General features: G+C 36.9%; 1 protein-coding gene across 3 annotated transcripts in view; it reads right to left on the bottom strand.

Annotated features, from left to right (window-relative positions):
* Window positions 1-1,037: 1,037 nt before the first annotated feature.
* LOC143286970 (CD9 antigen-like) overlaps window positions 1,038-14,092 on the bottom strand; it is a 36,474-nt gene continuing 23,419 nt past the window's right edge. For all 3 annotated transcript variants that reach the window (XM_076594958.1, XM_076594957.1, XM_076594956.1), the window contains exons 5-9: window positions 12,378-12,467; window positions 10,515-10,586; window positions 7,213-7,305; window positions 5,933-6,016; window positions 1,038-5,066 (exon numbers count right to left, since the gene is read on the bottom strand). In XM_076594958.1, coding sequence (XP_076451073.1) covers window positions 5,007-5,066; window positions 5,933-6,016; window positions 7,213-7,305; window positions 10,515-10,586; window positions 12,378-12,467 — 399 coding nt within the window. In that variant the 3' untranslated portion in view covers window positions 1,038-5,006. The remainder of the gene's footprint in view (window positions 5,067-5,932; window positions 6,017-7,212; window positions 7,306-10,514; window positions 10,587-12,377; window positions 12,468-14,092) is intronic.

The following is a 14,092-nucleotide window of genomic DNA, read 5'->3' as shown; positions in this document are numbered from 1 at the left end:
CTGATAGAAATGACTTGCCAACCCAAACAAAAGGAAAAACAAACTCATGAACAAATGAAACTTAAATCTGTTTCCAATAATTGTCCTATGCAACTGAAACAAATCTCTGATTCCAATCATTCTCCCACACAACTGAAACTAATCTCTGATTCCAATGTTTCTCCCATGCAAACGAAACCACTTTTTGCAATGATTTTCTTGAACTACTGAAACCAGTCTGTGTTTGCAAGAATTCTCCCATACAACTGAAACTAATCTCTGTTTGCAATAGTTCTCCCATGCAAGTGAAACTAATCTCTGTTTGCAATAGTTCTCCCACACAACTGAGACTAATCTCTGTTTGCAATAGTTCTCCCATGCAAGTGAAACTAATCTCTGTTTGCAATAGTTCTCCCACACAACTGAGACTAATCTCTGTTTGCAATAGTTCTCCCATGCAAGTGAAACTAATCTTTGTTTTGCAATGGTTATCCTGAACTACTGAAACAAGTCTGCTTCCAAAGATTCTCCTTTTCTCCAGCCCGTGTTTCCCAAGAAAACATTTAGCGTCAACAACAACAGCGATAACCTCCAAAAAACTCTATACTGAAAAAAAAAGAAGAAAAACTAAAACAAAATAATAATAAAAAAAATATACTCCATACTGTGTAAACATTAAAAGTGAGCAAAGAACGTACAAGTCATGGTGTAAAAACCCTGTGTAAGTATTGTCTGGGAATGAGAAGAAAATGGAAAGAATGTTTCAAAATAACGGAAATTACAGAATAACCTTCAACAGACTTCATAAAAAAAATTAAAAAAAATAAAAAAAAGAATGGTGGGTGAGGTGGTGGTGCGGGGGGGCAGGATATCTGACGAATGTGGTTGTTGTGGAACGTTTTGAAAGTAAACCACAGAACACACACAATATTTTTTTTGTATTTGTTAAAAAAAAAAAAAAATGATGGAATGTTTCATTTACAAGTAGGTATTGTGCTTATGTTACAGCAAAGTTTCTTCTTTCTCATATACGTATCTTTCTATAAAAAAAAAAAAATAAATTAATATAATATATATATATATATATATATATATATATTACTCCAAACTCTGTGGAGTGATGGCCTAGAGGTAACGCGTCCGCCTAGGAAGCGAGAGAATCTAAGCGCGCTGGTTCGAATCACGGTTCAGCCGCCAATATTTTCTCCCCCTCCACTAGACCTTGAGTGGTGGTCTGGACGCTAGTCATTCGGATGAGACGATAAACCGAGGTCCCATCTGCAGCATGCACTTAGCGCACGTAAAAGAACCCACGGCAACAAAAGGGTTGTTCCTGGCGAAATTCTGTAGAAAAATCCACATCGATAGGAAAAACAAATAAAACTGCATGCAGGAAAAAATACCCCCAAAAAATGGGTGGCGCTGTAGTGTAGCGACGCGCTCTCCCTGAGGAGAGCAGCCTGAATTTCACACAGAGAAATCTGTTGTGATAAAAAGAAATACAAATACAAACTCCTCTCTGACTTGCACTTTCTCCAAGAAGTGCTGCAGACCACAAGCTCTTTGAATCAGCAGTGCGCAGTGGCAGCAAGACTACTAAACGGAAAGCAAGCGATGATGTTAACACAGATTGGAAATGCAACACTGTTCAATCCTGACAAAGCTTTGACGACGACACTGCACACTCACTCACCACACACATCGAAAAACTGCAATAAAAGTCTGTATAAGGGAGACGAGCAGAGGGTGAGCAACAAAGAGTGAGCGAGAGAGAGAGAGAGGAAAAACCTGAAAAAGAGGTGATGCCCCAACAATCAAATTTTTTTCCCCATAGCAGCTGTAGCAGATGCAAAAAAGTAAGCTGTTAAAAAAAAAAGTGTTCAAAAATCAATAGGTGGTAAATCCAATTCCTAGCAAAAAAATTAGAAATAAACCATGCACACGAACACATTAATAGGCACCTGAGTATTCATACACACACACACACTCACAGAGACACACACACAAATGGATTCCTGATTAACCATTCAAACACACACACACTAAACACAGAAAGACTCCGCAAATGCAGTTCAGTAACACACACAAAAAAGAACATTTCTTGTACTTGTTTAAAAGGAACATTCTAGACCAGAAGCACATACTCAAAAGCAAGATTCTGATACCTTTTTCATAAAATCAGTGTGGAATCAAAACTTGGCCATCACATAAATATGATTGACTAACCACAAGTTCCGCTCATAATCATATCCTTCTTGCTGATTTACTGGAAAAAGCTGTCACAACATGTGAGATTTAACAGCGAATCACAAACAATCAAACACTGCTATTTTAAACAGACTTGTGGAGAGACTTGGAAACAGATTTTCTTCGCCAAACATAAAGCGAGTGCATGAATCTCTTCAACTGCTAATTTCTTTTACAGCTTAGTTTCTTCTACTTTTTAGGTTCTTTTCTTTTTTTCCCCCTATTAATTTAATCAACTCCAAACACAGTGGTACCTACGAAAAATAACACAACTGATGTCATCCTTACATTCATTACGTTCTTCAAACCTCTGAAAAATAACATAAATTTCCTATTATTCTACGGCACAAGTTGTTTTTTTGTCAGCGTTTGAGCAGGAAGTGGGAAATATTTTATGAAATATAATCATAATACTGTAACTTCCTGAAAACGGGGTACCTTGATTTTCAGACCATAAAGGAAATTTTCTATCTAAAATTACGTTTAATTACACATACTTAACCGTGACCCAACTAGTGCAGACTCTGGCAGGGGTCTGACATTCTTGTCCTGTGCAAACTACTATCTGCCAATGCGGAGAAAATGAAAGTAACTACGGCCGATAACCTCCCGGAAGCAGGCAAATAAGACAAATTTTTTCCCCTCCCCTTTGTCCACTGCGTCTTTTACCCCGAGAAAACCTCGGTCACAGAATGAGCTGGGAATTTCCAGCACACATCATAGGTAAAATACATGATCAAAATATGATGAAGCAAAACATGGGACAAACTGGTGCTGTTCGGAAAGAAGCTGAAAAGTTACCAGCTGTAACGTGGAAGTCACCCAAAACTTACATACAGTTCCACAGTCTGTCAATCATAAAGCGTCTTTTGATCGTCAGTAAGAAGAGATACTTGTGACACTGACTTTAACTCTTATCATACGAACGGTGAAAGAGACGACTTTAACAGCGTTTCACCCCAATTACCATCATCAAAATATTGCAAGCGGAAGGCTCTTATACTGAAGACGTGAATGCTGACAAAGAATACCACAATTCTGACGACGGAAGCTAAAGGTTAGGTCATTCAGACACCCACTGGACATCCGAGGGGTCTGTGTAGAGGAGAAGAGAGGACTGGCTGTACTGAGTGAGTTAATGCCAAAACCATAACTCACATCATATGGTTTTGATTTTAAACTGAAGGTGGTTGATCTTGCATTTTAGTCAAACATTATCGAGGCAAATGCAAACTGCCTTGAGCTGAACCAGAAAGTAGTCCCACAAACTTCACCTTTAATAATGTCAACATATCAAAAGTTTTATTCAATACTACTCTTGTCTCTGTAAATACATATTTCTCATGCTTCTTGTTGGATAATGACAATGAATCCAGTTCATGACTGAGAAAGCTTATTTTCTTATTTCTTTCCACCGTTTTATGTACTTTGATTAACTCTTTGATTGTCTGTATTTTATTATGTACTTTGATTAACTCTTTGATTTGTCTGTATTCTATTATTATTATCATTACTTGCAAAATTTACTATGTTGAAAGTCTGTTAGTTTCATTCAGATATGCTTTGCTAGTTTCAAAGTTACTTGAGTTACACCAGAACAATCGTAATATGACTGAGCCTGACACGCAAGCCAACCTTACTCTAGCATTTTTCTTTCTTTCTTTTTTTTTTTTTTTAATTGGAGATGCACTTTACATGCAAGAACACCTTACACATGCAAAAGTACAGTAACAAGTAACAGCAAATCACAACAACACAATATCCTTATCTAACTCTTATGAATGAGCAAAGATAAGATACAGTGACAAAGAAACTATCTGAAAAAAATGCTCAGTAAAACAGACACACATGTATATACATCCTTGAATGCAACATCTAATGGAGTTTGGTTCAAGATACATGACTATCAGATCTTGCAGAACACTCTGTTGCTGGTATACCTTACTCTTGCTGTTCATCTAATTCATACTCCTCACATCACTGGCAAAAAAAAAAAAAAAAAAAAAAAAAAAAAAAAAAAAAAAACTCTCCATTTTCAAGCCTGCAAAGTGAAATGTGAAATTGTCAGACTGCCGATTTTTTTTTCCCCTGGCATGTAAACTAGTAAAATTTGTTGATTCAAACTGTTCATTCCTTGTAGCTCCCTTTCTGGAAGAGTAAGTTGCTAGGTTTCTTTGTGTCCTTATAACTGTTTCAAAGACAGAATTGATTTGGTTGGACTGTTCTGTTGTTTTTATTTTTAGTTGTTGTCTTTTTAGTGGTGTCTTTTTAGTGGTGTTTGCAATTTCATGAATATATCTAATTTTGTTGTAATAATAAACTTACATAAAAAAAAAAGATTTTAAAAATGTTCAGTTCAATTTCATCCTCAGTCATGATAAGCAAAGCAAAGAACATTAAAAAAAAAAAAAAAAAGAGTTTTAGAAAATACACATAATTATCTGAATGTAAGACACTGCTTTATAACAATGATAATCATAATCTGAACAACACTTTTGTATACCTTTAAAAAAAAAAAAAAATACTCTCTCTGTCAAAACTGTAACCGGCTTACAAAAATAGTACCAGCTTCCAAAGAAACCTTCCGACATAACAACCAGAGTAAAGCAATGAAGAAATCGCTCCACTTCTGCCAACGGTAACAAAGATAAGTTTGCGATTTGACTCGAAAAAGGTCAGGGGGCACAGGAGGGGAGGAGGGGGGTGGGGGGGAGGCGAGCAGACCAGTGCTCTGCCGCCAGGGCAACAGCTCCGATGGAAATGTGGATGTGGTTCTGTGGTTAGTACTTCTCCCGGTTGAGACTGCGGCAGAGGCAGATGGCGAACACCAGGCCAAAGATCTGGAACAAGCAGTAGACAAGAGATCACAGTGTTGCCACTCACCTGACCTTGTTTTTTTTTCTTTCTGTTTTTGCTTTAATTGTCTGTTTTGATTTGTTTCCTTCTTGTTGTTTTTTTCAACAGCTTTTTTTCTTCTTCTGCGTTCACTCGTATGCACACGAGTGGGCTTTTACGTGTATGACCGTTTTTACCCCGCCATGTAGGCAGCCATACTCCGTTTTCGGGGGTGTGCATGCTGGGTATATTCTTGTTTCCATAAACCACCGAACGCTGACATGGATTACAGGATCTTTAATGTGCGTATTTGACCTTCTGCTTGCATATACACACGAAGGGGGTTCAGGCACTAGCAGGTCTGCACATATGTTGACCTGGGAGATCGTAAAAATCTCCACCCTTTACCCACCAGGCGCCGTCACCGTGATTCGAACCCAAGACCCTCAGATTGACAGTCCAGCGATTTAACAACTCAGCTATTCCGCCCGTCTTTCAACAGCTTTGAAATGATTGAGATATCACAGCTGTGCAAGTGTCTGAGTACAGTCAGCTGTAAAATGTGTGCGTGTGTATGTGCGTGCGAGTGTGTGTGTGCACACTTGTGTACTTGCATGTGTGAGAGTGTGTGTGTGTGAATGTGTATGTGTATGCATGTAAAACAAAATGTTGTAAAAGGAGTCAATACACATGTGATTGTGTGAGCGAATCATTCTACATATATTTACATACTGATGGGTGTACAAACAGATGTATGAATGGATTTACATATGCATCATGCTCTGCTCTCCAAAATCCAAAAGTATACAACATAAAATGGAAACACACACACAAACACACAAACTTCCTCCTCCACCAACTAGATTCGAACCTGCAGAGCTGCGATGCCACAGCCGACACCAATGAGGATGACACTGTGGTCCTCCACCCAGTCCACCAGCTGGTCTTTACAGCCCTGTGGAAGGACATTACACAAGGATAGAATTCCACACTTCATTTTTACATTTACCAGGGGCAAGCAGATGAACAAAAAAAAAATCTCACATGATTTTATTTTTCTTTGGGACAAGTAGATCAAAAAAGCACACACAAAAAAACACATCATTTTTACTTGTACCAGGAACAAGCAGATAAACAATAATCACACATCATTTTAAGTTTTGTAGGGACAAGTAGATTAAAAAAAATAATAATAATAATTTTTTTTTTAAGGAAAAAAAACTCACACAGAATTTTTCTTTTCCCAGGGACAAGTAGATAAATAAAAATTATTATTAAAAAAATTCAAACATATTTATAGTAAATAAAAAAAAAAAAAAAAAAAAAAACAACCCCAACTAACACATCATTTTACTTTTCCATGGGATCAGTTGATAAAAAGAAATCACACATCATTTCACTTTTCCTTAGGATAAATAGATTACAAAAAACATCTGCTGGTCTCCCTGTTAAAATACAACACAGTGATAGAAATTCACATCATTTTTAGCTGACCTGGGGAAGAGCAGATTCTTTTCTTTCTTTTTTTTTTTTCTTTTTTTTTTTTTTTTTTTTTGTAATTACTAATACTATAATGAACTGATCTCGATGAATAATGATTGTTCATGATTTTTTGTTCTTTTGATGTCAGTCAGTGAATTTCTGTAGTCGGCTGGGTACAGACAATAAACAAACCAGTCCTGAGCATTGAAAGGTCCATGCTCAATGTGGTAATACATTTTCACCGCAAAAATTATATTAAAAAAAAAAATTAAAAAAAAAACAAAACAAAAACAATATATGATTCTGTAAACCTCTATTAAGATACAAATTCTAGAGGAAAAACAATAAATTGTAGGGAAAAAAACAAAAAAAATTGTAGGGAAAAACAATAAATTGTAGGGAAAAACAATAAATTGTAGGGAACAAAAAATTGTAGGGAAAAACAATAAATTGTAGGGAAAAAAACAAAAAAATTGTAGGGAAAAACAATAAATTGTAGGGAAAAACAATAAATTGTAGGGAAAAACAAAAAAACAAAAAAAAATTGTAAGGAAAAACAATAAATTGTTGGGGGTAAAAAAAAAACCAGACAAAAACAATCAAAACAAAGGAAAACAGAGGGCCAACACAACCCCCTTTGCAGAGGGGGGACCTCTCTCTCCCTCTCACCTTCTGGTGGAAGTCTGACGACAGACTCTGACAGTTGGCGGCGTTGACAGGCTGGTCATTGCTCAGCACACAACACGACAGGGGAATTTTGGCCTGCCCGCACAGCAACAGTTTTCGCTTCAGGAAGTGAACTCATAACTTCCTTAAAACATAATTAAAACAACACTGATCATCATAATACTAATTGGGATGAATCTATATAGTACCTATTGTCTGAATGGACAACAATGTTTGAATTTGTATTTTTTGTCACAACAGACTTCTCTGTGTGAAATTCAGGCTGCTCTACCCAGGGAGAGTGTGTCACTACACTGAGAATGCCACCGGCTTTTTTTTTTTTTTTTTTTTTTCCTGCGTGCAGTTTTATTTGTTTTTCCTATCGGAGTGGATTTTTCTATAAAATTTTGCCAGGAACAACCCTTTTGTTGCCGTGGGTTCTTTTACATGCACTAAGTGCATGCTGCACATGGACCTCAGTTAACTGTCTCATCCGAATGACTAATTTCATAATCATAATACTAAATGTGATGAATTCATACAGCACCTATTGTCTGAATAGACAATATCATGACAACATCATAATCATAATACCAGCTGTGATGAATTCATACAGCATCTACTGTCTGAACAGATAACAATATCATGAAAATGTCATCATCATAATACTAACTGTGATGAATTCATACAGCGTCTCATTAACTCAGAACTGACAAAAAAAACCCAACCCAACTCATTCTTTAAGAACTCACATTGAAAGTAACTCTGAAAATAATTCTGAACTACATAGACTAACATGATACCGCACAACAATTTTACATCAGCGTTAATTACTTGCCTATGCAGCACCCACACACAAGCATGAACTGTTCACATTCACACACACACACACATACACACATATACGCACGCTCTCTGTGTCTCTCTCTCTAAAATTAGGAAAAAAATAAAAGATTTTAACCTGCTTAATCTACAAACAACTTTATCTCAATCAATGTAACTGAGATAGTGACTTTGATATGTTGCATCCTGACTTGCACAAATATGTTGCATTATGACTTGTACGAACAAAGCTTGAGTTACATCCCATGATTACCTCCCCTGTCTGTGGACAAGGTACAAGTTTTCGCACACATGACACACTATTCTAATTATGCTTATTCTTGCTTGTTACAGTTGACGTTCTAAGCTGAACCGTTTACAGATTCCAGAAGCATGAAAGCAAAGCTTTGTTCAACCGATTAAATCAACAACTCTCCATTAATTTTTGCCATTTTTGTGAACCACCCTTTTTTTTTATTTCATTTTTGACTCACTTGTGTAAACAAAGTGAGTCTATGTTTTAACCCGGTGTTCGGTTGTCTGTGTGTGTGTGTGTGTGTGTGTGTGTGTGTCTGTGTGTCCGTGGTAAACTTTAACATTGACATTTTCTCTGCAAATACTTTGTCAGTTGACACCAAATTTGGCATAAAAATAGGAAACATTCAGTTCTTTCCAGTCATCTTGTTTAAAACAATACTGCACCTCTGGGATGGGCACAAAAAAATTTTAAAAATGAAGCCTAATTATATGCAAACTGCATTTACTGTTATATTTATATTTTTTGTATTCTCTAAACTTGGCAGTTTGATCTGATATTCTGACCCAACAACAAGAGCAGTCATTATTATCATTTTTTGTTCAAACAGGAACTTCTTTTGCTAAGCATGGAAGTTTTATTTATTTTGCAAACGTTTTGGTGCAGATAGTAAAAAAGGGAAATTACTCTGTAATTAATGCTAGGGGACTTAATTCATATCTGGTTTGGACTTTTTTTCTTTTTTTTTTCTCTTTTTAACGCGAAGCTTTATAATAACAAATACAGAACACATTTTAACGATTAGATTTTTTTTTTAAGTGTATCACAAGTGAGTCTTGAAGGCCTTGCCTCTCTTGTTTTTATTTACTGCAGTGGTCTCATGCAATGCTGGTCCAAGAGAGTTGCTGCAGGCATGCAGTTGTGGGGAAGAACAAGTTATGAGGAGGACTTGAGTGGAATGCAGTGAATCACCGATAAGCATCACTGACTTGAAGTTGTGTACCTTGTGGTAATGGAGAATTACCACTCTTTACTATTTGTTGATCATTTGTGAATCACCATACTTATCACTGCATGACAAGGGTCATCTTGTGCATCTGTGTGCTGCACTCTTTTTGCTATAAAAAAAAAAAAAAAAAGAGAAAGAGCTTTATGCTGATATTCTGGTACTCTTATCAGCACTGAGGGGCAGGGTGCTTACATACTGGGCGTAGTCATGTTTCCGTAACAAACCAAACACTGGCACGGGTCACTGGATCTTTTATGCCTGTGTTTGATCTTCAGCTCAACATACACACACACACACACTCTCTCTCTCTGTCTCTCTGTGTCTCTGTCTCTCTCTCTCTCACACACACACACTACTATGCACACACACACACATATATATATATTCAAACACACACACAGAGGACACAAGGGTATATAAAGCAGGTTTGTGTCTGCTGACCTAGTACCAAAACCTACTGAGTCACATACCAAGAAGCGGTCATTATTTCTTTTTCTTTTGTGTTTGTGAACTCCAACCCCATCGGTGGGTTTCTGTGTATAACCGTTTTATGCAACCATACTCCGTTTTTTGGGGGCTGTGCATGCTGGTTATGCCGTTTCCATAAACCACCAGACGCTGACATAGATTACAGGATCTTTAATTATGCAAATTTGATCTTCTACATGCTTGCACACATGAAAGGGGATCAGGCACAAGTAGGTCTGCACATCTGTTGACCAGGGAGACCTGAAAAATCTCCATCCTTGCATACATACACTTATCATTACAATTCAGTCTTATTATAATCATCATTATTGTTATTATTACTATTATTATCATCATTATAATAACTATAACCATCATCATTATATGGTAAATAAGCATGTTAAAAATCAGCGTTCAGTGGGTTATGGAAACAAGAACATATCCAGCATGCACACTCCTGAAATCAGAGTATGGATGCCTACATGGCGGGGCAAAATAAACAAAACGGTCATTCATATAAAATGTTACATGTGTCTGAGTGTGCATGTAAGCATGCCTCAAATCTGACTGAATGACACAGGAAACAAATGATGAGCGCCCTAAGGCAGCCATCAGTCAGCTCTACCCAGGTAAGCAGCCTGTTGAGCAAATGACCCCGTGTTTGTTGTAAAGCGATTCGAGTTTGGTCTCCGACTGATGATAGGTGCTATATAAGTATCCATATCAAATCAAATCAAATCAAATACTTGCATTATTGCTCTGTGCGTTCTGCCATGTGCTGTTGTCGTAGTCACTGGGACCCAGACCGCCACAGCACTCGAGCTGAACAGGAAAGTGACATAAGATAAGATAAGATAAGATAAGAATAACTTTATTATCTCCAACTGGAGAAATTTGGTCAGGTGCATTATCACAACATAGACAAGTAAACAACATTGGGGCCATAACTGTAAAAATCAACAACAGCTTTTACGAATATTACGAAGATACAAATGTAAAAAATATCACATACATCGTTTCATATATACATCCACACACTGCAGGTAATAACTAGTATTCTTAATGTAAAAACAGAATTAAGAAACATTATTTGAATATAATTATAAACATAGCCTACTATACTGCACATTGTTTATAATAGACAGATAAGATAAGAATAAAGGTGAAGTGCCCAACCGTTTAGACATGTAACCACATCATCAGGCAGTGCAACACAAGATACACTCAGTGCAACACAAGATACACTAACAAAAACAAACAAAAAGACAAAACAAAAGCACATAGGAAGAGATCATCACAAGACATACTGTGCATTCATTCCCAAGTTCAGTTTATTAAAGAGTCTGTCAAAACCTTTATTAAAAAGTCTCTTAAAAACTACCTGCTCCATTCTGCCTACTATCTTACACGGACTAATGTGCTTTTGTTCAGCACACACGAACACGCACACTTCTGCTAGTTGTGTGTGTGTGTGTGTGTGTGTGTGTGTGTGTGTGTGTGTGTGTTCTTGTATGTGCTTGTGTGTGCACATGCTTGCTGGTAGTACTTAAATGCATGAATGATGATTATTCATCATTACACGTCTGTTAAACTGATTGTAAACACCAAGAGCATCTGGGACGTGTGAGCATGTATCTGTATTATTTTGATATTATCATTACTTAACACTGCTACTACAATAAAAGAAAACAAAGCACTCACACTTTTCCTCACGCAAACTTATCCTTAACACAGACCAGAACACATAAAAAAAAAATACCCATGAAAGAAAATGCATTGGTCTTATATTTGGACTCATGCTGTTCGGGATTACATCACATTTGTTCAATGAAATAAATTAAATCTATCATTGATAATTACAACAGCAACAACAAAAAGTAACTGTCTTTCATGTTCATGCCATACTGATCTCATATAACTGATCTCATTTAAGCCCATAGCACATTCGACTCTGGGTAGGAGCCAGCCACAGACTGAAAAACCCACCTCCGCTGGGATTCGAACCTGCGTCCTCCCAGCCATTAGTCCGCGACACTAACAACTTCGCCACGGTGGCTGGTAACTGAATTAAAAATTAGTCTGCAACACCGTCAACCAAAGATTTCCTAATACCGATTATTAAGAAGCTGTTATGGTGAATACTACAGGTCAACCATTTCATTTTAATAAAATTCCAGTTTGTTTCGTTGTTTTCAATACATAAATCTCTTTTGTTGAATGGTATTGGTCAACCACTTTATCAAATTCCAGTTTGTTTGTTTTGAATACTTTAAGCTCTTTTGCCAAATGGTACTGGTTAAGGGTTTTAGTTATAAAATGCCAAGACTTTTTCAGATACTGAAAAACAAAACATATCCCCCCACCTCCTCCAACGACTTTTCCAGACCTGGTAATGGTACTCTGGTTCCCCCACCTTTTTCGCTTTGATATTTGTCGATCAGTATTTGAATTGAGCCAAAAGAAGACAAAAAAAATTGTTCTAATTGCTTGGAGCAGGCAAAGTTATTTTGAATCGAACTGAATTCCGAGACTGTACAAACCCAGCATAATATGAAAGAAAAAACAACAAAAAAACCAGCAACAAAGAAAGGTCAGGTGACAGTTCCCACACACCTCTTTTTGCACAGCGTCCCAGGGTCCAGCACTGGTCTCGTAGTCGTTCTTGATGGTCTTGGCCAGCCCTTCGTCAAACTCCTTGATGATCTGACAAAACATCAACACAGATCATTAGCGATGTCAGCCAAATTCTTCACAAGATACAAAGCTTAAACTCCTTGATGATCTGACAAAACATCAACACAGATCATTAGCGATGTCAGCCATATTCTTAAAAAGATACAAAGCTTGATGGTCTTGGCCAACCCTTTGTCAAACTCCATGATCTGACAAAAAATCAGCACAGATCATTAGCGATGACAGCCATATTCTTTACAAGATACAAAGCTTTTGCCTTCAGACAGGCAAACATTATTTACTTTCCTAAACTAAAAACTCTTAGAATCCATAACAGTTTTATTCAAGTCAAATGAGTAACCCTGTTTTTTTTATATACATATATCCAATTCAAATCCTAAACAACTAAATTCTTAAGCATGTGCATGTGCGCATGTGCATGGACGTGTGTGTGTGTATTGGTCTGTGTGCATTGGTGTGTGCATGCATGCACATGCAGATCTTATACTATGCATTCATTTAAAATACTGTTTAGTCTGTTAATTGGCTTAGTGTCAATCATATGTATACGTTTAATTTAAAGTAGTTTCATGCCTATTCTCTTACTGTGTTTATTGCATGAGTATGATGGTGATTTAGGGGCCAGAATAATCAATTCATATGATTGTGGGCCCTCAACAACGAAGAAGAAAAGAAGAAGATTATTGTGAGGTTTACGTCAACTTAGCATTTAAAAATCTTATGTCTTTTATGAATTCATATTAAATTTCACTTTCTGGAGATTACATAGTATTCTGTATCTGCATGGTTTAAAACATAATTAATCTGACTCATTTGTTTCCTTTTTTTTTTATCCATTGCATCCTGCTTTCTTCCAACTGAAGATTTGAAGATTTTCTGGAAGTTCTAGAAGGGTTCAGCATCAATTTTACATTCCAAACTGAAAACGTCTACTCACACATCAAAACATTTGTTTGCATCAGTGAGAGAACAACAAACATTTTGAAAGAGGTTTGGCAACAATTATACATCCCGAAAGAGTATAAAAATAAAAAAATTTAAAAATGTGTCCACACATGACATTTGCCTGTGTCCATCTGTGAAAAAAACAAAAACAAAAAAAAAAACCAACACACAAAACCTGGAATTCCCATGAGCAATGAGCATCTAGAAACAGAACACTACCCCCTACCTCTATCATACAAAAAACCAATGTGCCTGCACATCACATACACTTGTATATACACCTGTTCTCGCATAAGTATCCATGCATGCAGATGCACCAAATTCAACATGTATGCAAGCACACAAACACGCATGTATGCAAAAAAAAACAAAAAAAACAACCACCAAAAACCCATACTCACACATATATACACTCACATGCACATCCACACACAAACACACCCACACCTACACACACAAAGACTCAAACACGCATACAGATACATACATGCATACACATTCACTCATGCATATACACATACACACTCACACATCCAATGCCCCCATCCCACACAAATCCACCCTGTGAAACAGCTGACTTTAAACATATGCCAACAAAAAGGTCTGAACACAAAGCAGCAACCCCCCTACCCCCACCCCCCACAGCCCCTAAAAAAACCAAAAAAAACATACACATCAAAATGAAAGAA

The sequence above is a fragment of the Babylonia areolata genome, chromosome 10, assembly GCF_041734735.1.
Source record: "Babylonia areolata isolate BAREFJ2019XMU chromosome 10, ASM4173473v1, whole genome shotgun sequence".
NCBI lineage: Eukaryota > Metazoa > Mollusca > Gastropoda > Neogastropoda > Buccinidae > Babylonia > Babylonia areolata.
Note: the sequence above shows the minus strand (reverse complement) of the source record. Positions and strands in the feature narration are given on the sequence as shown.